Source organism: Puma concolor, chromosome B4, assembly GCF_028749965.1.
Source record: "Puma concolor isolate L17-30 chromosome B4, mPumCon1.1.hap2, whole genome shotgun sequence".
NCBI lineage: Eukaryota > Metazoa > Chordata > Mammalia > Carnivora > Felidae > Puma > Puma concolor.
In genome coordinates, this window is record NC_141673.1 from 75,481,865 (window position 1) to 75,503,967 (window position 22,103).

A 22,103-nucleotide genomic window follows, 5' to 3' on the forward strand; every position below is an offset into this window, starting at 1 on the left:
CTCGGATTGAAGAGGCAGAGGAGAGAATAGGTGAACTAGAAGATAAAGTTATGGAAAAAGAGGAAGCTGAGAAAAAGAGAGATAAAAAAATCCAGGAGTATGAGCGGAAAATTAGAGAACTAAGCGATACACTAAAAAGAAATAATATACGCATAATTGGTATCCCAGAGGAGGAAGAGAGAGGGAAAGGTGCTGAAGGGGTACTTGAAGAAATTATAGCTGAGAACTTCCCTGAACTGGGGAAGGAAAAAGGCATTGAAATCCAAAAGGCACAGAGAACTCCCTTCAGACGGAACTTGAATCGATCTTCTGCACGACATATCATAGTGAAACTGGCAAAATACAAGGATAAAGAGAAAATTCTGAAAGAAGCAAGGGATAAACGTGCCCTCACATATAAAGGGAGACCTATAAGACTCGTGACTGATCTCTCTTTTGAAACTTGGCAGGCCAGAAAGAATTGGCATGAGATTTTCAGTGTGCTAGACAGAAAAAATATGCAGCCGAGGATCCTTTATCCAGCAAGTCTGTCATTTAGAATAGAAGGAGAGATAAAGGTCTTCCCAAACAAACAAAAACTGAAGGAATTTGTCACCACTAAACCAGCCTTACAAGAGATCCTAAGGGGGACCCTGTGAGACAAAGTACCAGAGACATCACTACAAGCATAAAACATACAGACATCACAATGACTCTAAACCCATATCTTTCTATAATAACACTGAATGTAAATGGATTAAATGCGCCAACCAAAAGACATAGGGTATCAGAATGGATAAAAAAACAAGACCCATCTATTTGCTGTCTACAAGAGACTCATTTTAGATCTGAGGACACCTTTAGATTGAGAGTGAGGGGATGGAGAACTATTTATTATGCTACTGGAAGCCAAAAGAAAGCTGGAGTAGCCATACTTATATCAGACAAAGTAGACTTTAAATTAAAGGCTGTAACAAGAGATGAAGAAGGACATTATATAATAGTGACAGGGTCTATCCATCAGGAAGAACTAACAATTATAAATGTCTATGCGCCGAATACCGGAGCGCCCAAATATATAAAACAATTACTCATAAACATAAGCAACCTTATTGAGAAGAATGTGGTAATTGCAGGGGACTTTAACACCCCACTTACAGAAATGGATAGATCATCTAGACACACGGTCAATAAAGAAACAAGGGCCCTGAATGAGACATTGGATCAGATGGACTTGACAGATATATTTAGAACTCTGCATCCCAAAGCAACAGAATATACTTTCTTCTCGAGTGCACATGGAACATTCTCCAAGATAGATCATATACTGGGTCACAAAACAGCCCTTCATAAGTTTACAAGAATTGAAATCATACCATGCATACTTTCAGACCACAATGCTATGAAGCTTGAAATCAACCACAGAAAAAAGTCTGGAAAACCTCCAAAAGCATGGAGGTTAAAGAACACCCTACTAACGAATGAGTGGGTCAACCAGGCAATTAGAGAAGAAATTAAAAATATATGGAAACAAACGAAAATGAAAATACAACAATCCAAACGCTTTGGGACGCAGCGAAGGCAGTCCTGAGAGGAAAATACATCGCAATCCAGGCCTATCTCAAGAAACAAGAAAAATCCCAAATACAAAATCTAACAGCACACCTAAAGGAAATAGAAGCAGAACAGCAAAGGCAGCCTAAACCCAGCAGAAGAAGAGAAATAATAAAGAGCAGAGCAGAAATAAACAATATAGAATCTAAAAAAACTGTAGAGCAGATCAACGAAACCAAGAGTTGGTTTTTTGAAAAAATAAACAAAATTGACAAACCTCTAGCCAGGCTTCTCAAAAAGAAAAGGGAGATGACCCAAATAAATAAAATCATGAATGAAAATGGAATGATTACAACCAATCCCTCAGAGATACAAACAATTATCAGGGAATACTATGAAAAATTATATGCCAACAAATTGGACAACCTGGAAGAAATGGACAAATTCCTGAACACCCACACTCTTCCAAAACTCAAGCAGGAGGAAATAGAAAGCTTGAACAGACCCATAACCAGCGAAGAAATTGAATCGGTTATCAAAAATCTCCCAACAAATAAGAGTCCAGGACCAGATGGCTTCCCAGGGGAGTTCTACCAGACGTTTAAAGCAGAGATAATACCTATCCTTCTCAAGCTATTCCAAGAAATAGAAAGGGAAGGAAAACTTCCAGACTCATTCTATGAAGCCAGTATTACTTTGATTCCCAAACCAGACAGAGACCCAGTAAAAAAAGAGAACTACAGGCCAATATCCCTGATGAATATGGATGCAAAAATTCTCAATAAGATACTAGCAAATCGAATTCAACGGCATATAAAAAGAATTCTTCACCATGATCAAGTGGGATTCATTCCTGGGATGCAGGGCTGGTTCAACATTCGCAAATCAATCAACGTGATACATCACATTAACAAAAAAAAAGAGAAAAACCATATGATCCTGTCAATCGATGCAGAAAAGGCCTTTGACAAAATCCAGCACCCTTTCTTAATAAAAACCCTTGAGAAAGTCAGGATAGAAGGAACATACTTAAAGATCATAAAAGCCATTTATGAAAAGCCCACAGCTAACATCATCCTCAACGGGGAAAAACTGAGAGCTTTTTCCCTGAGATCAGGAACACGACAGGGATGCCCACTCTCACCACTGTTGTTTAACATAGTGCTGGAAGTTCTAGCATCAGCAATCAGACAACAAAAGGAAATCAAAGGCATCCAAATTGGCAAAGATGAAGTCAAGCTTTCGCTTTTTGCAGATGACATGATATTATACATGGAAAATCCGATAGACTCCACCAAAAGTCTGCTAGAACTGATACATGAATTCAGCAAAGTTGCAGGATACAAAATCAATGTACAGAAATCAGTTGCATTCTTATACACTAACAATGAAGCAACAGAAAGACAAATAAAGAAACGGATCCCATTCACAATTGCACCAAGAAGCATAAAATACCTAGGAATAAATCTAACCAAAGATGTAAAGGATCTGTATGCTGAAAACTATAGAAAGCTTATGAAGGTAATTGAAGAAGATTTAAAGAAATGGAAAGACATTCCCTGCTCATGGATTGGAAGAATAAATATTGTCAAAATGTCAATACTACCCAAAGCTATCTACACATTCAATGCAATCCCAATCAAAATTGCACCAGCATTCTTCTCGAAACTATAACAAGCAATCCTAAAATTCATATGGAACCACAAAAGGCCCCGAATAGCCAAAGTAATTTTGAAGAAGAAGACCAAAGCAGGAGGCATCACAATCCCAGACTTTAGCCTCTACTACAAAGCTGTCATCATCAAGACAGCATGGTATTGGCACAAAAACAGACACATAGACCAATGGAATAGAATAGAAACCCCAGAACTAGACCCACAAACGTATGGCCAACTCATCTTTGACAAAGCAGGAAAGAACATCCAATGGAAAAAAGACAGTCTCTTTAACAAATGGTGCTGGCAGAACTGGACAGCAACATGCAGAAGGTTGAAACTAGACCACTTTCTCACACCATTCACAAAAAGAAACTCAAAATGGATAAAGGACCTGAATGTGAGACAGGAAACCATCAAAACCTTAGAGGAGAAAGCAGGAAAAGACCTCTCTGACCTCAGCCGTAGCAATCTCTTCCTCGACACATCCCCAAAGGCAAGGGAATTAAAAGCAAAAGTGAATTACTGGGACCTTATGAAGATAAAAAGCTTCTGCACAGCAAAGGAAACAACCAACAAAACTAAAAGGCAACCAATGGAATGGGAAAAGATATTTGCAAATGACATATCGGACAAAGGGCTAGTATCCAAAATCTATAAAGAGCTCACCAAACTCCACACCCGAAAAGCAAATAACCCAGTGAAGAAATGGGCAGAAAACATGAATAGACACTTCTCTAAAGAAGACATCCGGATGGCCAACAGGCACATGAAAAGATGTTCAGCGTCGCTCCTCATCAGGGAAATACAAATCAAAACCACACTCAGGTATCACCTCACGCCAGTCAGAGTGGCCAAAATGAACAAATCAGGAGACTATAGATGCTGGAGAGGATGTGGAGAAATGGAACCCTCTTGCACTGTTGGTGGGAATGCAAATTGGTGCAGCCGCTCGGGAAAGCAGTGTGGAGGTTCCTCAGAAAATTAAAAATAGACCTACCCTATGACCCAGCAATAGCACTGCTAGGAATTTATCCAAGGGACACAGGAGTACTGATGCATAGGGGCACTTGTACCCCAATGTTCATAGCAGCACTCTCAACAATAGCCAAATTATGGAAAGAGCCTAAATGTCCATCAACTGATGAATGGATAAAGAAATTGTGGTTTATATACACAATGGAATACTACGTGGCAATGAGAAAAAATGAAATATGGCCTTTTGTAGCAACGTGGATGGAACTGGAGAGTGTGCTGCTAAGTGAAATAAGCCATACAGAGAAAGACAGATACCATATGGTTTCACTCTTATGTGGATCCTGAGAAACTTAACAGGAACCCATGGGGGAGGGGAAGGAAAAAAAAAAAAAAAAAGAGGTTAGAGTGGGAGAGAGCCAAAGCATAAGAGACTGTTGAGAACTGAGAACAAACTAAGGGTTGATGGGGGGTGGGAGGGAGGAGAGGGCGGGTGATGGGTATTGAGGAGGGCACCTTTTGGGATGAGCACTGGGTGTTGTATGGAAACCAGTTTGACAATAAATTTCATATATAAATTAAAAAAAAAAAAGGAAATGTAAACACTAACTCAAAGTGATTGTCCTCACTCCCTTGCTCATGCCATTATTTACCATAGATAAGACATGCAAATGAACTAAGTGTCCATAGATGTTTGAATGGATAAAGAAGATGTGGTATACATATGCAAAGGAGTATTATTCAGCCATATTAGAGAAGAAAATCCTGCCATTTGCAACAGGGATGGAACTTGAGGGTATCATGAAGAATGAAATAAGTCAGAGAAAAACTAATACCATATGGTCTCACTTATAACGTGCAATGTGAAAAAAATTAAAATACAAACTCAAAGAGAGGGGCCTGGGGTTGCTCATTGGTTACGTATCTGACTCTTGATCTCAGCTCAGGTCTTGATCTCAGGGTTATGAGTTCAAGCCCCATGTTGGTCTCCACACTGAGCATGGAGCCTACTTAAAAAACAAAACAAAGTATAGATTCAGAGAACAGACTGGTGGTTTCAGAGGTGGGACTGGGTATGGGCAAAAAGGATGGATGAAGGCTGTCAAAAGATACAATTTCCACTTATAAAATAAATAAGCCCTGGGGATGTAATGTACAACCTGGTGATTATAATTAGTAAAACTATATAGTACATTTAAAAGTTGCTAAGACATCTTAAAAGTTCTCATAAGAAAAAACAATTTTTAAAAAAATGTTTATTTATTTTGGAGAGAGAGGGCTGGAGGGGCAGAGAGAGAGAGAGAGAGAGAGAGAGGGAGACAGAGAATCTGAAACAGGCACTGCACTGTTAGTGCAGACCCTGATGCGGGGCTTGGGCTCATGAACTGTGAGATCATGACCTGAGCTGAAGCCAGAAGTTTAACCAACTGAACCACCCTGGTGCCCCAGAAAAAACAAAATTTTTACTGTGGTATGGTAATGGATGTTAACTAGACTTATTTTGGTGATCATTTCACATTTTATACATCAAATCATGATGTATACCTGAAACTAACAAATCATTATATGTAATTAAATCTTAATTTAAAAATTATTTTTATACTCCTCCAAGACCCTGTTCTCTCCTATTCCCTTCCACATCCAACAAAAGGATCTCGGGAACACCACTTCTTCCCCATTCCCTACAATCTGCCATCCAAGATGGATTTTTGTTTGCTTCTCTGTCTTAATTCTGCCTCAGTAGGAACTAACTGTTTTGATTTTACCCAGCCAGTGGGAAGGCACAGCCCTGCTTTCTTCTGCGCCTACTCCTTCCTTCTTCCTTTCCTGTGCTGACTCCTGCCTTGGTCGCTCTTGTAGAATTTAAGATTTTAGCCAAAGTTTCACTACACCTTTAGCCCTGTCCATGAGTCACAAATTATAAGCCCCATGTCTAGTCTACCCAAAGACCTCCTCATAGTACTTGATTCCCTGCTGGCTCTACCCTAATGGGCTTATTTTCTTTTCCAACTTGCTCTAGCCACATTTAAGCTGTCATAGATATAGTCAAAAAGAGGTTTTTTTGTTTTTTTTAAGTATTTTAACCTGCTAATAATTCCTTCTTTGAGCGAATATATATTATTCTTTTTTTAATGTTTATTTATTTTGAGAGAGAAATTGAGAGAGAGAGGCAGAGAGAGAGACACACACAAAACCTGAAGCAGGTTCCAGGCTCTGAGCTGTCAGCACAGAGCCCAGTGCAGGGCTCGAACCCATGAACTGTGGGATCATGACCTGAGCCGAAGCCGGATACTCATCTGACTGAGACACCCAGGTGCCCCACAATTATTTCATTCTTATTTAATAATCTAAAATGAGTTTTTCAGGTCAGCAATTTTCTTCCAACTAGTGATATAGAAACTCAGTCCCTCCCATCTTGTGGCTGCAAACATCCCTTAGGGCTTCACTACCACGTAGCTATCACATGAGGGGTAACATGGAGAAAGAATCCCCACCTTTTATAGTGCATGAAAATGATGCACATCACTGCTGATAACATTGTTTTGAGATCTCGCCACATGGCCAAATTTAGTTGAATGGAAGATTAGAAAATGTGCTCTTTGGGGCTTCTGGGTGGCTCAGTTGGCTAAGCATCTGACTTTGGCTCATGTCATGATCTCACAGTTTGTGGGTTTGAGCCCCATGTCAGGCTCTGTACTGACAGCTCAGAGCCTGAAGCCTGCTTCGGATTCTGTCTCCCCTCTCTCTCTGCCTCTCCCTTGTTCATGCTCTCTTTAAAAAATAAACAAACATTAAAAAAAATTAAAGAAAATGTGTTCCTTGACCAGGTAGCCCTTTCACAGTAACAGCTCTATTCTGTAAAAGAGGGCACATAAAATTTGATGGAGAGTTAACCTTTTCTGCAACCATCTCCCATGTTTTCATCTCCATGTTTCATAAATACAGGACTTCAGTTTTTCCCTTTTCACTTATCACCAAGCTCTATCAAAACGAGACCTTTTAAATCTTTGTGATAGCTCTTGTTTCCATCCTCACTGCCACTCCTCAACTTTTTAATACTCTGATGTTTGTAATATTCCTCTGCTAAAAAATTTTTAGTGGCTCTCTGTTTGATGATAGGGAATTAAATTGTTATACGTCCTACGAAGTCTTTTATGACCTGGCCCTTTATAATGCCCAGCGTTATCTCTTGCCATTCCTCCACCTTATAATTTATGCTACAGTAGAAGCAATAACAGTAAGTAGAATGAAACAACTTACTTACAGTTTCTTTTTTTTTATTTTTCTTTTAACGTTTATTCATTTTTTGAGAGACAGAGACACAGCGTGAGTGGGGGAGGGGCAGAGAAAGAGACACAGAATCCAAAGCAGGCTCCAGGTTCTGAACTGTCAGCACAGAGCCCAACACGGGGCTGGAACTCACAGACTGTGAGATCATGACCTGGGCCAAAGTCAGATGCTTAACTGACTTGAACCACCCAGGCACCCCCTTACTGACAGTTTCTACAACAACCTATATTCCCTCACCTCTTAGTTTCTATCTAAATTGTTTCTTCTTCATAGGATAAAGGCAGTTTGTCCATTTGGTAAACTTACACCCAAATCAAAAATGTTCTCCTCTATCACATCTTCCTCTGACTGACCATGAAACTTAGAACTGCCATCTTTATTTTTTATTATTGAAGCATAACTGACATAAAAGATTATATTAGTTGTAGGTGTATAACACACTGATTTGACAATCCTATATATTACTCAATGTTCACCATAAGTGTAGTTACCAACTATCATCATACATTATTACAATATGATTGACTACATTCCCTATACTGTACTTTTCATTTCTGTGACTTATTTATTTTATAAGTGGAAGGTTTTACCTCTTAATCCTCTTCACCTATTTTGCCAATCCCTCATTAGCCTCCCCACTGGCAAACACCAGTTTGTTCCCTATATTTAAAAGTCCAGGTTTTTTGTTCATTTTTTTTAATTCCACATATAAGTGAAATAATATGGTATGTCTTTCTCTGATTTATTTCACTTAGCATAATAATACTCTCTAGGTCCATTCATGTCACAGATGGCAAGATCTCATTCTTTTTTGTGGCTGAGTAATATTTCACTGTGTGTCCCTACACACACACACACACACACACGTACCACAATTTCTTATTCATTCATCTACTGATGGACATTTGGGTTGTTTCCAAATCTTGGCTAAAATAAACAATGGGGCGCATATATCTTTTCAAATTAGTGTTTTTGGTTTCTTTGGATAAATAACCCAGTAATAGAATTACTGGACTGTACAGAGTTTTTATTTTTAATTGTTTAAGTAACTTCCATACAGTTTTCCATAGCAGCTTCACCAATTTACATTCCTACCAACACTGCAAGAGGGGTTTCCTTTTCTCCACATCCTCACCAACACTTGTTATTTCTTATCTTTTTGATACTGGCCATTCTGACTGGTGTGAAATCACATCTCATTGTGGTTCTGTTTTGCATTTCCCTAATGATTAATGATATTGAGCATCTTTTCATGTGTTTGTTAGGTATCTGTTTGTCTACTCTGGAGAAATGTCTGTTTAGGTCCTCTGCTCGTTTTTAAATCAGATTGTTTACTTTCCTGGTGTTAAGCTGCATGAGTTCTTTATATATTTTGGATAATAACCCCTTATTGGATATACCATTTACAACTATCTTCTCCCATTAAGAAGGTTGCATTTTTGTTTTGTCAGTAGTTTCTTTTGCTGTACAAAAGCCTTTTATTTGGGTGTATTTTGGTTCATTTTTGCTTTTGTTTCCCTTGCCTAAGGAAACAAAACCAGAAATATGTTGCTAAGGTCAAGAAGAACAAAGCTGAAGGTATCACAATCCCAGATTTCAAGATATACTACAAAGCTACAGGACTCAAAACAGTATGGTACTGGCACAAAAACAGACACATAGATCAATGGAATAAGATAGAGAGCCCAGAAATAAACCCACATCTATATGGTCAATTAATGTACAATAAAGGAGGAAAGAATAACAATGGGGAAAGTCTTTTCAATAAACCAGATAGCTACATGCCAAAGAAGAAAACTGGGCCACTTTATGTATACCATACATAAAAGTGAATTCAAAATGGATTAAAGATCTAAATGTTAGAACTGAAACCATAAAACTCCTTTAAAAAACTTAGAAGAAGTGTCTTTTACTAAGTTTCTACAAACCTTTGTAATTGGAGCAATGTATCTAAATGTACTAGGTTCTTTTTTTCTGTTTCAGGCTAGCTACCATAGCTTCCCTAAGATAGGTTCCATGCCCTTTCCTCTCAGTACCTTTCAGTGTCTGGTGCATAAAAGAACGTGAGCTTCAGAAAACAAAAACATTTTTTCACCACTGTTGCAACAGTGTCTAGCATATAGGAGACCCTCAATAAATTCTATTATATGAATACATATTATGTATTCAATGCATATTCATCAAAGAGAAAAAGAGAAAACAATTAGTATATGTGAAAATATAGAGTCAGGTAAGAGTCTGAATCCTGGTTTGAGTGTGTTACCTTGAACAATTTCTTTAATCTCTCTGAATTTGAGTCTCTTTTGCATTGAAGACCTTACAGGATCAGGCTCTTGGAGATTAGAAGTAAAGTACATAAAGCTCCTAGCACAAAGCCTGGACTGTTGAAACAATCACACACCCTTATTACCAGCAGTGGTTATAACTTACATAACCAGTGCTTATAGATCTTTCAGTATTCTTAAACATATAACTATGCTGACCATAGGATACTGAAACCTGATGTTTTCATCTTGGAAACAATTTTATAGGACTTATAAGAAGAATTTTTTAAGTATCTAGATTGGTTTATCTTAAAGCATGTTACACTTTTTAAAAAGGTGGTAATTTTATGTCTAAATCTAAGCTATAATTTCCCCAAAGTGAAAAAAAAATAAAAGAAAAAGTATTAAGCTAAAAAGAAATTTTTTGATAAAAACTAACTTTAAATCAAACTGTAAACCAAAGTAAACTGCCAACCAGTATTATTATATTATGACATAATACAACTGACTTAATTGGAAAAATAATGTAAGATGTACTTTACCTCACCAAATCCCAAGTCCCATGATGGATTAGAATGCAATCCTTCCAAAGAGATATTACCCCTAAGGATCATAAATAAGATGCTTTTAAAGTGTGCTTTAATCCTACTGAAAACCCTTGTTCTAAATTATTGTTCCCAATGTTGGTTTCAGATCAGAATTACAAGGGAAGCTTTTCAAAAAACAGATTCATAAGCTCCAACCTAAAGAGCTTATTTATTATATGTGGATCAAACTTGGCATTTTTAATTCAAAAAAATCACCCCTTCAAGTTATGTGGACCTTTAGTCAGATTTGAGGACCATGTTCTAAATCACTTTCATAAAGTACATTCAAAAATTCAAGGCCTACAATGTTTTTTATTCACACGTTTCTGAAAATTTGAGTATCTGTCAACCAAGTAGCTACTTTGTTGATTTTATTAAGTTGTGAATCTACATTTTAATTAATTTGTTGTGTCAATCCCATAAAAATAGCATTTATGTACTCTTTTTATAAACACATTTTAAATATTTCCATAAGAAATACTTTCAGAATAAAAATATATTCTAGTTCATGATTTTCAATGACCAAAATCTGACTACATCATAATCACTACAAAAAAAGTTTGGGCTCTTCTGAAACTAGAACTTTTGTTTAATTACCTATAATAACAGTCCCATTAACTGCTGATATGCTTGCTTATGCTATTAAGATTTGAATTCTATCACTCTCTTGTTCTGATTTTATACTAACCAAGCAATCTTCCCATAAACAACTGCCAAAAGTTGGAAAATATACTCACCATGCAAGGAAGCATTGCTATACATGTGACTCTTCTATTTCTTACTATAAATTAATAAACTGACACTATGGTGGGTATATAAGTTTCTTATATACGTAAGTCAGTTTTCCCAAATCTAATTAATACTATCATTCCAGATATTTTTGCACTGCAAATATGAGCACCATACTCTCAAGTGGGGTGGTATTACCAAGATTCTGGTAAGTGGTAAGCCTTCCTTGAGGCTGGACTACCCACTCGCAGACAGCTATTCGCCTACCTCATTTTGCATCAGGTCAAACCTTCAACATGCATTATACTAGATCCTGATTTGTATTCCCTGGATTTACCTAAAAACTTACATATAATTCACCGGATGTTTCTGGATTTCATTCTGTGGTGTCTTCTCTTGGCAATCGCTTTCAAATTTTCCTTTAAAAATAAAAATATGCACTGAACCAAAACCTTAACATAGACCATCTCTGTTTTTTAATTTAAAGCTTATGATCCATACAGAGGGGAATTACTGATACAAAAAGTCATATAATACAATGCTATTTTTAATTTCATAAGGCTTCCTAAACACACACACACACACACACACACACACACACACACACACACCTAAAACTAAAAACAAAAAAAACCCCAATAAATTATGTTTTTCGTGTATGACACTCACCTTTATTTTCAGAGCTGGCTATACAACAATCCTTCTTAAAAGTATTTCTTTCATTATTGTTGTACTCTTTCTGATACTTCTTGTTTGGCTGACACCTCTCTGGATAATGTGTTTCATTAAAAGTCGAACAACTAAAAGTCAACTCTGGATCTGTAAAAATACTTCTAATGCATTGACCAGCTGAATGATTTTTATCAGAACTTGTGTTTGCGCAATTATCTTCCATACTGTCATAACCACACTTGTCAAAGGTTTTCTTTATCCTCTGCTGATCTGTGTTTAATAAATTGATCACATTTTCACTAATAAAAGAGTTACAATTCTCTGATATAAGGCTGGCTGTTGGCTGGTTCATGTCTTCAAGAAAATTTGAAACCTCTCTTCTATTTTCTCTCCAAATAGGTTGTACTGATTGTTTTTCAGTAATAAAGCCTGTTTGTCTTTGTTCATTCATGCTTCTACAATCTTCACCCATAACTCTAACAGGTCTTCCAGTAAGGAAATTCCTATTTCTTGGACTTTGGGATACATAAAAACATATTTAGAAAGAAAAAAAAATAGGGCATTTTCATTTTGAAGCACTTAAATTCTTAGAGAACATATCAAGTAGCTACTAACAATTACCTAGACTATGTTTTAATTTTTTTTAATTAAAAAAATATTGCTTTGGGTGGAAATTTGTCTAATGTATTCTTCTAGTGCTTTAGTAAGTATAAAATTAATCTACACTTAGTTCAGTATTTCAACATGAAACATTAGTATGGGTTCAATTTACTATTATATTAATAAAACAAAATATGCCCAACCTATATATAGTTTGTTTTCTGTAACAAGATCTAGTGAATAACTTAGACACTGTGTGTAGCTGCTGCTTCATTTAACCAGGGAAAGATATTTAAAGACTGTACAGAGAAAAGTTATCCTGTGTTAAAACATAAAATCAAATAATCATGGGAATATTAGAACAGGTTTTTTTCAACCTAACAACTCTAAAGTTCTCAAGGCAGAAAAACATATATACAAGTGCGTATGTAAGTAATCTAAGATATAAGATAAATTAGATGAAAAGGTAAGACTAGATAACTTTTAAGTTCCTTCTAATGAGGAAATCATAATTCTAACATGTCCAATTTGTATCAGATCAAAACTATCATAGAACACAATTAGAAATCAAGATATTCTGGATTTTGTTGCCATTGACTATCAACAAATTTACCTGGGATTGAGTTGTTCCAAAGAATGGAGGTAACAAAGATATTTAGAAAAGATATATAGACCACCAAAACTCTGATTTCCATTTTTTAAGTTATTTATTAAATACTTAACGAGCATGTACGTCTGCTGTGTTTCCAGACACTATGCCATGTGTTGTGGGCAGAGAGATAAAAGAGTTAAGTTTACTTTTAAGCAGAGAGAGATGTTTTACCCATGTATGTTCATAGATAATGATCCTACACTGTTTCTCAATATAGGTCTCATTGATGTTTTGGACAGAATGATGCTATTAAGTTATACCAAAAGACATAACCTATACTATGCAGTAATATACATCTTAACACCAGAGAAATTTTATGATTCTAAATAAAAAAAAAAAAAACACGTAAAGGAAGGCTTATTTATGTGTATTAAACACATTTAATGTATTCCTACTATGTAGAAGGAGACAACACAGCTTATATTCTAGTTCAGGAAAATTATAAATACATAACCATTAGGGCACCAGGGTGAGTCAGTCAGCTAAGTGTCCGACTCTTGATTTTGGCTCTGGTCACCATCTCACAGTTCGTAAGATCAAGCCCCATGTTGGGCTCTGCACTGACAGCACAAAGCCAGCTTGGGATTCTCTCTCCCTCTCTCTCTGCCCCATCCCCTGCTCGTGCTCACTCTAAACAAACAAATAAATAAACAAATTAAAAAAAAACTGGGGAAAAAAGGAAAATTCTTAAAATAATTAAATACTTAACCATCAATAAGTACAAAGGGTAAAAGAAATAAATAAAAAAGATAATTACAACAGTTATATAGATGCTACAAGATCACATGATGGAATAACTTGTGTTAGAAGTCCTGTATCAGATAGTTTGGTCAGGAAAGTTCCTAGTAAGGAAGTGATAAATAAGAGAAAGAAACAGAATGGCCAGACATGTGAAGAAAGGAGTAAGCATCATCAAGTTAATAGAATAAGCATAGATTTAAGACTGGCAATACACTTAAGGAACAAAAAGAAAGGAATAAAGCTTGAATAGAATCAGTGAAAGAACACCTATGATATAAGATTTTAAAAGAACCCAGAGTATACAAAACTTCACTTTTTTATTCAAGTATAATCAACATACAGTGTTATATTAGTTTCAGATGTAAATTATGATTCAATAATTCTATGCATACTCAGTGCTTATCACAGTAAATGTACTCTTAATCTTCACCTATTTCACTCATCCTCCCCACCCATCCCTCTCTGGTAACCACCAATTTGTTCTCTAAATTTAAGTGTCTGGTTTCTTGCCCCTTTTTTTATTTGTTTCTAAAATTCCATATGAGTGAAATCATATGGTTTTGTCCTTCTCTGATTGACCTATTTCACTCAGCATTATACTATCTAGATCCATTCATGTTGCTGCAAATGGCAAGATTTCCTTCTTTTTTATGACGGGTAACATTCCATTATGGATATATACATACATCTTCTTTATCCAGTCATCTATGGATGGACACTTGGGTTGATTCCATAATTTACTATTGTAAATAATGCTGCAAGAAACATAGGGCCGCATATATCTTTTTGCATTAGTGTTTTAATTTTCCTTGGGTTAAGTACCCAGTGGTAGAATTACTGGATCATATGGATAGAGCTTTATTTGTTAAGAGAGCAATAAGAAACGCTGAAAGGTTCTACATACAAAAGTAAAACTGACTTGCATTTTTGCCTTGAAAAATATGAGTTTGATTGCTAGCTGAATATAAATTTCAAAACTTCCAACTAGCCAGTATCAAGTAAGAGGAACTAGATTTCCCCTTTTAATTGACACAATTTAAAAAATTGGACAAAATATAGGACACAAAAGTTTTCAGACATCAACCATCAGGTAGAACAGGATAATGATCAGAGAGAGAGAGAGAGAGAGAGAGAACACAGCAAATGAGGTGAACCCTAGGATTGCTCCTAGCTTACTGCCTACAGAGTATAAAAGCCACAAAACAGGGGCGACTGGGTGGCTCAGTTGTTAAGCATCTGACTTTGGCTCAGGTCATGATCTCACAGTTTGTGAGTTCAAGTCCCACATTGGGTGAGCATGAGCCCCACTTGAGGTAAAAACAAGCTCCAGTGAGCCCCACTTCTCTCTCTCTCTCTCTCTCCCTCTGCACCTCACTCACTTGCACCCTCTCTCTCTCAAGAAAAAAAAGCCACAAAATAAAAATAGACAACCCAGTCAGAGCTCACAGATTCCCTTTGTTGAAAAAACACAGCTAGACTTTCAGAAAGCATACAGAGAATAGAGTTCACAGGGCAAAGTATCATGAAGGAAAGTGCTTCAAAGAAAGAACTTTGGAGATCTACAGAGAGTTCTCAAATCTCCAGCTAAGTACTGATCAGCACATGCATAGGAAGTAATACCCAAGGCTGGGGTGTGGAAGGGGAATAAAACATCTAAAAGGAGAAGATGGAACAAGTCCAGGAACTCACACATAGATGGAAAATGTATTTCCATCAGGCAAAGTGGAAAACCTCATAATTCAAAAGGAATCAGAGTACTCAGAAGTATACCTCAGCAGGGGGCAAAATTAACCATAGACTAAAGGCATATCTGGTCCCACTTAAAAAGTTAAAGCAAGCCTCGGGGCACCTAAGTGGCTCAGTGGGTTAAGTGCCTGACTCTTAATTTGGTCTCAGATCATGATCTCACAATTCTTGAGATTGAGACCTGTCGGACTCTGAACTGACAACAAAGCCTGCTTGGGATTCTCTCTCCCTCTCTCTCTGCCCCTCCCCTACTTGCTCGTGCGCTCTTGCTTTCTCAAAATAAATAAACATTAAAAAAAATAGTTTTTAAGATAAGCCTCAATGAGATCATACTATTTTCAAGTACCTGAACTGTATCAAGAACAAAGCTTACAATAATTTATACAGATACAAAAATTTCCAGACACCAGAAGGATGAAATTCATAATGTACATAATTCAAACAAAATTACCAGGAATAGAAAGAAACCAAAAGTTACAACCCATAATGAGAAGAAAAATCGATTAGAAATAGACCAAGAAATGACACAAATGATAGAATTTGTAGACAAGGACATTAAAATAAGTTATTATGACTATATTCCCTATTTTCAAGAAGTAAGAGGAAAGACTAGGCATGTTGAAATAAATGCATGGAAGATATAAAGAAAAATTAAATCAAACTTCTAGAGATGAAAACTATACTGAACAGATTTGAGAAGATGAGACATCAAAGAATATACAATTAGTGAGTTTGAAGATAAAGCAATATAATCTATGTAAGGTGCAACAAAGAAAAAAATATTGAAAATATAAAAACAAAACATTAGCAAACTATGACACAACTTCAAGTGGGCTAACTTACATGGAATTTGTGTCCCAAAGACGAGAAAGAAATCAGAAAAAAATATTTTAAAAGTTAATAGCTAAACTGTTTTCAAATTTGATAAAAATGGTAAGTTCACAGATTTAAGAAGCTCAACACAGCTCAAACACAAGAAATGGTAAGAAAATGAACATCCTAAGCAATGGATAAAATCCATAGTAGAAAGTCGATGGTAGAGAATACATGATGGAAAAATCTTAAAAACAGAAAAATTGTATACTGCATATACATATATTAAAAATGACAGCAAATTTCTTGTTGCAAAAATGCAAGTCAAAATACATCTTTCAAAAAGAATACAAGAGAGACAAATACACAAAAGATTAAAGAATTAATCAGTAGCAGACCCTTCTAGAAGAAATATTAAAGGAAGTCTTTAGAAGGAAAATGTCACCAGATGGAAATCTAGATCTACACAAAATAATGAAGACCATCAAAAACAGTAAATTTGTACTTAAATTTAAAAACCATGTTTTCTCATTTTTTAGCTCTTTTTACAGATAAGCAGTAATATATTACTGGATCTGTAACATGTATATAAGTAAAATATATGAATATAACTACACAAAGGCCAGAATGGAGAAATGGAAGCATACTATGTTATTATAGTACACTTGAAGTGGTAAAATTTTAAGATACTCTGTGATAAGTTAAAATATACACTATAAAGCAACCACTGAAAAACAAAACAAAACACACATAATAAGCCAAGAAAAAAAATAAATTAAGCCATTAAAAAAACCCACTCAAATTAAAAAAAGGTAGAAAAAGAGGAAAAATAAACAGATATAGGACAAATAAAAAATAATAAGAGAACCTATCGAAGCCCTACCATATCAATAATCACAAAAAATGTAAACCACATTCTTGACCATAACACAAGTCTCAACAAATGTGAAAGGATTCAAATCATACAAAGGATGTTTCCTGTCCACAATGGAACTAATTTAGAAAGATAACAGGAATGCCTTAGGATGTCTAGGAATCAAACAACAAATTTCTAACTAACTCATAGATTGAAAAAGAAATCAAAAGAAAAATTAGGAAGATATTTAACTGAATGAAAATTAAAACAAAACATATTAAAATTTGGAGAATACAGCAAAAGGACCAGTTAGTGGACAATTTACAGCACTAAAACACCTTTACTGGATAAGAAAAATGATCTCTGATGAATGACCTCAGCTTTCACCCTAGGTAAACATCTCTAAATAAGAATAATCTGGGGGGGGGGGGAGCAAAAAGATATATGCATTCCAATGTTCACTGCAGTATTATTTAGAATAGCCAAGATATGGAAACAACCTAGTGTCCATCGATGATAAATGAATGGATAAACAAGATGGGGAATATATATATATATATATATATATATATATATATATATATATATATATGTATATGTAATGAAATACTATTAGCTATAAAAAAGAATGAAATCTTGTCATTAGTAACAACATACATGAAACTTGAGGGTATTATGCTAAATCAAATAAGCCAGAGAAATAAAGAAAAATAACATAATTTTACTTATGTACCTAAAAAATTAAGAAAAACAAACAAAAAATCAAAACAAAACTAATGGATACAAAGAACAGACTGCTGGTTGCCAGAGGGGAGGGAAGTAGGGGAGTGGGTCAAATGGGTCAAGTTGGTCAAGAGGTAAAAAGTCCAATTATAAAATAAGTAAGTCATGGGAATGTAATGGTAATGTAATGGACCATAGCATGGTGACTAGAGTCAATAATATTGTATTGCATACTTGAAATTTGCTAAGAGTTAAATCTTAGAAATTCTCAACATAAGAATTTTGTAACTTTGTATCCTGACAGATGGTAACTATACTTATTGTGATTATTTTATAATGTATACAAATATTTAATTACACTGTACCTCAAACTACTATAATGTTACAGGCCAATTATACTTCAATTTAAAACAGGAAAAAGAAGGGAAAGGCATAACTTATCTGTATTAGCAAGGAGAGAAAAGACATCACTACAAATGTTAAAAATTTTAAATACATAACAAGAGATTATTATTAATTTTCAGTCAATAAATTCTACAACATAGATAAAACATAGATATAATCCTTGTATAACAAACTACCAAATTTCACTCAAAGAAAAAATATTCAGACTAGCCTTGTATTTAGTAAAATATGGAAATTATAGTTTTTAAAAAAACCTTCCCACAAAAAAAGACTCCATACCAATTGGCTTCATTGATGAACTCTATCAGACATTTAAAGAAGAAATTGTATCAATTCTACATAAACCTTCAGAAAATTACACATTAGGGAATACATCCCAAGTCACCCTATGACATCAACATTAGGCTGATTTCAAAACCAGACAAAGTTATCACAAGGAAAGAAATATAGAAAAGAATAACCCTCATAAAGATTAATGCAAAAATTCCTAATAAAATTTTAGCAAATCAAAAACAAAAATGCATAACAAGGATAGCATGCTATAACTAACTGGAGTTTATCTCCTGAATACAAAGCTTATTTAACATTCAAAAATTAATCAATATGGGACAGACTCGGAATAAGTGAAAAGTCTGGCAAATCCTGTCGCCCAAAAGCAATGACAGAAACAGATAACACTTGCAGAAACAATCATTGCAGAATCTGGAGAGTAACCAAGGCATACAATAAACTGAGAAGCAGTACTTCAAGAAAAAATACTAAACCTTAACACTGAACACTTACCACTGTGGAGCCCTGCGAAGTTACCTCCCTCCCACCCCCAGCTCCATGGCTGATAGCTCTACCAATGCTTAGTAGTCTAGGAATGAGGACAGAGGAGCCCCAAGCCCAGGGAATTTGCCAAAAATAATCATTACCTTGGTGGCAAGCCCTCAGGAAAGCCCATCACCACAGCTAACTGGGGTTGCTATATTTGGAGCAAGCAAAAAACCATCCAGAAATTTCATAGGGAGATCGAGAAAACTCCCAAATACCCCAGCGGTCTGAAAGGCTGCATACATGTGTAAAGCTGTATACACACTCAAGAGAGGGCATCAGGTATCTACTCATCCCTGACTGAATGTGAGTTCTTGCACACAGAAAAAAAGCCTTATTAGCTCAATATGTTTAAACACAACCTCCAAGCAATCATTGGTTGACCTCTAAGCATTGGTTAGAGGGAAATTTACAATTTTAAATACTTATATTAAATCAGAAGAAAATAACAAATCAGTAAGTTAAAGTTACACTTTAAGAATCTACAAAATACACACACACACACACACACACACACACACACACACACACACACACAAAGGACAAACTAAACCCAAAGCAAGCATAAAAAGGAAATTATGAGCATTAAGACAGAAATCAATGGAGTGGAAAACAGAAAAATAACAAAGAAAGCAAATGAAATGCAAAACTTAGTTCTTTAAAAATATCAATAAAATCTTTAGCTATATTGACCAAGAAAGAAAAGAAATACACAGATCTAGAATTAAAGAAGGGACATCACTACCAACTTTACAGAAATTAAAAGGTTTTCAAGGAAATACTATAAACAACTTTATCACACAGCTAACAAATTACACAACTTAGATGAAATGGATAAATTCTTAGAAAAACACACATTACCACAATTGACTCAAGAAGAAATTAGAAAACCTAAATACATTAAAATATATATATATAGTAGTTAAAAGTCATCCCATTAAGTAAAGCAGGTGCAAAAACATTTAAGGAAAAAATATAAATCCTCCACAAATTCCTTCAATAGAGGACACATTTTCCAACTCACTCTACTGTAAAGTCACTATCAACTTTAGTACCAAAGCCAAAGACATCACAAGAAAAAAATCAGACCAATTTCTTCATGAACAGAGATGTAAAAATTATCAACAAAATAATAGCAAACCAAATCCCACAAGATATGAAGAGGATTATATACCAAGATCAAGCAGCTTTTATCCCAGGAACCTAAGGTGGTTTAACATTTGAAAATAAAGTAATATACAATATATTAATGGAATAAAAGAAAAAAAAACTACAAGATAACTTCAAGAGACACAGAAAGAACATTTGACAAAATCCATACTAAAAACTTTCAAAGAACTAGGGATAGAAGGGAATTCCCTAACCCTGATAAAGGGCACCTACTAAAAATCTACAACTAACATCATGATAGTGTAAGGCTAAATGCTTTTCTCTAAGACTGGGAATAATACAAGCATGCCCACTCTTGCCTTGCTTGTTTGCTATTCAACACTATACTAGAGATTCTAGTCACTGCAGTCAGCAAGAAAAAGAAGTAAAAGGCATCCAGATTGAAAAACCATTAAAAATATCTCTATTTATGGACAACATAATCCAGTAATAGTGAAAAACCTAAAGAATCTACAAAACCACTAGTAGAACTAATAATGAGTTCAACAAGGTCACAGGAGACAAGATCAATCTTAAAAAATTAATTGTATTCCTATATACCAGCAAATAACAATTCAAAAATGAAACTAAGAAAATAATACCACTCACAAAAGCATAAAAAGAATAAAATGCTTAGGAATAAATTTAGCCAAGGAAGCACAAGGCTTTATTGAACACAATACATTACACTAAGAGAAATTAAAGATTAAATACAATGGAATATTGTTCAGCCATAAAAAAATAAGGAAATCCTGACATTTGTGACAATATGGATGAATATGAATGACATTATGCTAAGTGAAATAAGCCAGACACAGAAAGATAAATACCATGTGACCTCACTTATATGTAGAATCTAAAAAGTCATGTTCCAAGAAGAAAAGAGCAGAACTGCCAGCTGGGGAAGGGGGCGGGGGTGGAAATGGGGAGATACTAGTCAAAGGGTACAAACTTACAGTTAAAACACAAGTAAGTTATATTTGTCACTAATGTACAACATAGGGACTAGAATAATACATTACATATTTGGAATCTGTTAACAGAGCATCTCTTACATAGACTTAACACACACACACACACACACACACACACACACACACACACACACACAAAGGTAACTACATAAGCTGATGAATATGCTAGTTACCTTGACTGTGGTAATCATTTCACAACATATATGTATATCAAATCATCATGTTGAACACCTTAAACATACGATTTATTTGAATTTATTTTTGTCAGTTATATCTCAATAAAACTGTGGGGGCTGGGGAGAGAGAACATTTCAAGCATACTGGAAGGTTTTCTCATGCTCCTCCAAGTTTATAACTCCCAACAGTAACCACCATTCTGTTTGCTGTCACCATACATTAATCAAGGCTGTCTTTGGACTTCATATACATGGAATTATACAATGGTCCTCTTTGGTATGGAGTTTCATCCATGTTTTTACTTGCTACTGCATGTAATCAGTTCATTCTTTTCCATTTCTGTGTATTAGTCCATTATATGATTATATAATACTCTATTCTTTGTATTGAAGTAGAGTTGACACACAATGTTTCACTAGTTGCACGTGTACATATAATATTTTTTTAATGTTTATTTTTCAGAGAGAGAGAGACAGAGACAGAGAGACAGAGAGAGACACAGAGCATAATCAGGGGAGGAGCAGAGAGGGAGACACAGAATCCGAAGCAGGCTCCAGGCTCCAAACTGTCAGCACATAGCCCAGTGTGGGACTTGAACCCACAAACCGCAAGATCATGACCCAAGCTGAAGTTGGATGCTTAACCAACTGAGCCACCCAGGCACCCCTTTAATATTCTATTCTTAATGGACATCTGGAACAGTTCAAATTTAGGATTACTATGAAGAAAGCTTCATTCATATTAC

At 35.4% G+C, this 22,103-nt stretch overlaps 1 protein-coding gene across 2 annotated transcripts in view; it reads right to left on the reverse strand.

The window, feature by feature from the left end:
* Positions 1–22,103, reverse strand: part of REDIC1 (regulator of DNA class I crossover intermediates 1) — a 108,626-nt gene that overhangs the window by 36,178 nt on the left and 50,345 nt on the right. For both annotated transcript variants that reach the window (XM_086713665.1, XM_025930579.2), the window contains exons 8-10: positions 11,704–12,221; positions 11,384–11,453; positions 10,261–10,321 (exon numbers count right to left, since the gene is read on the reverse strand). In XM_086713665.1, coding sequence (XP_086569791.1) covers positions 10,261–10,321; positions 11,384–11,453; positions 11,704–12,221 — 649 coding nt within the window. The remainder of the gene's footprint in view (positions 1–10,260; positions 10,322–11,383; positions 11,454–11,703; positions 12,222–22,103) is intronic.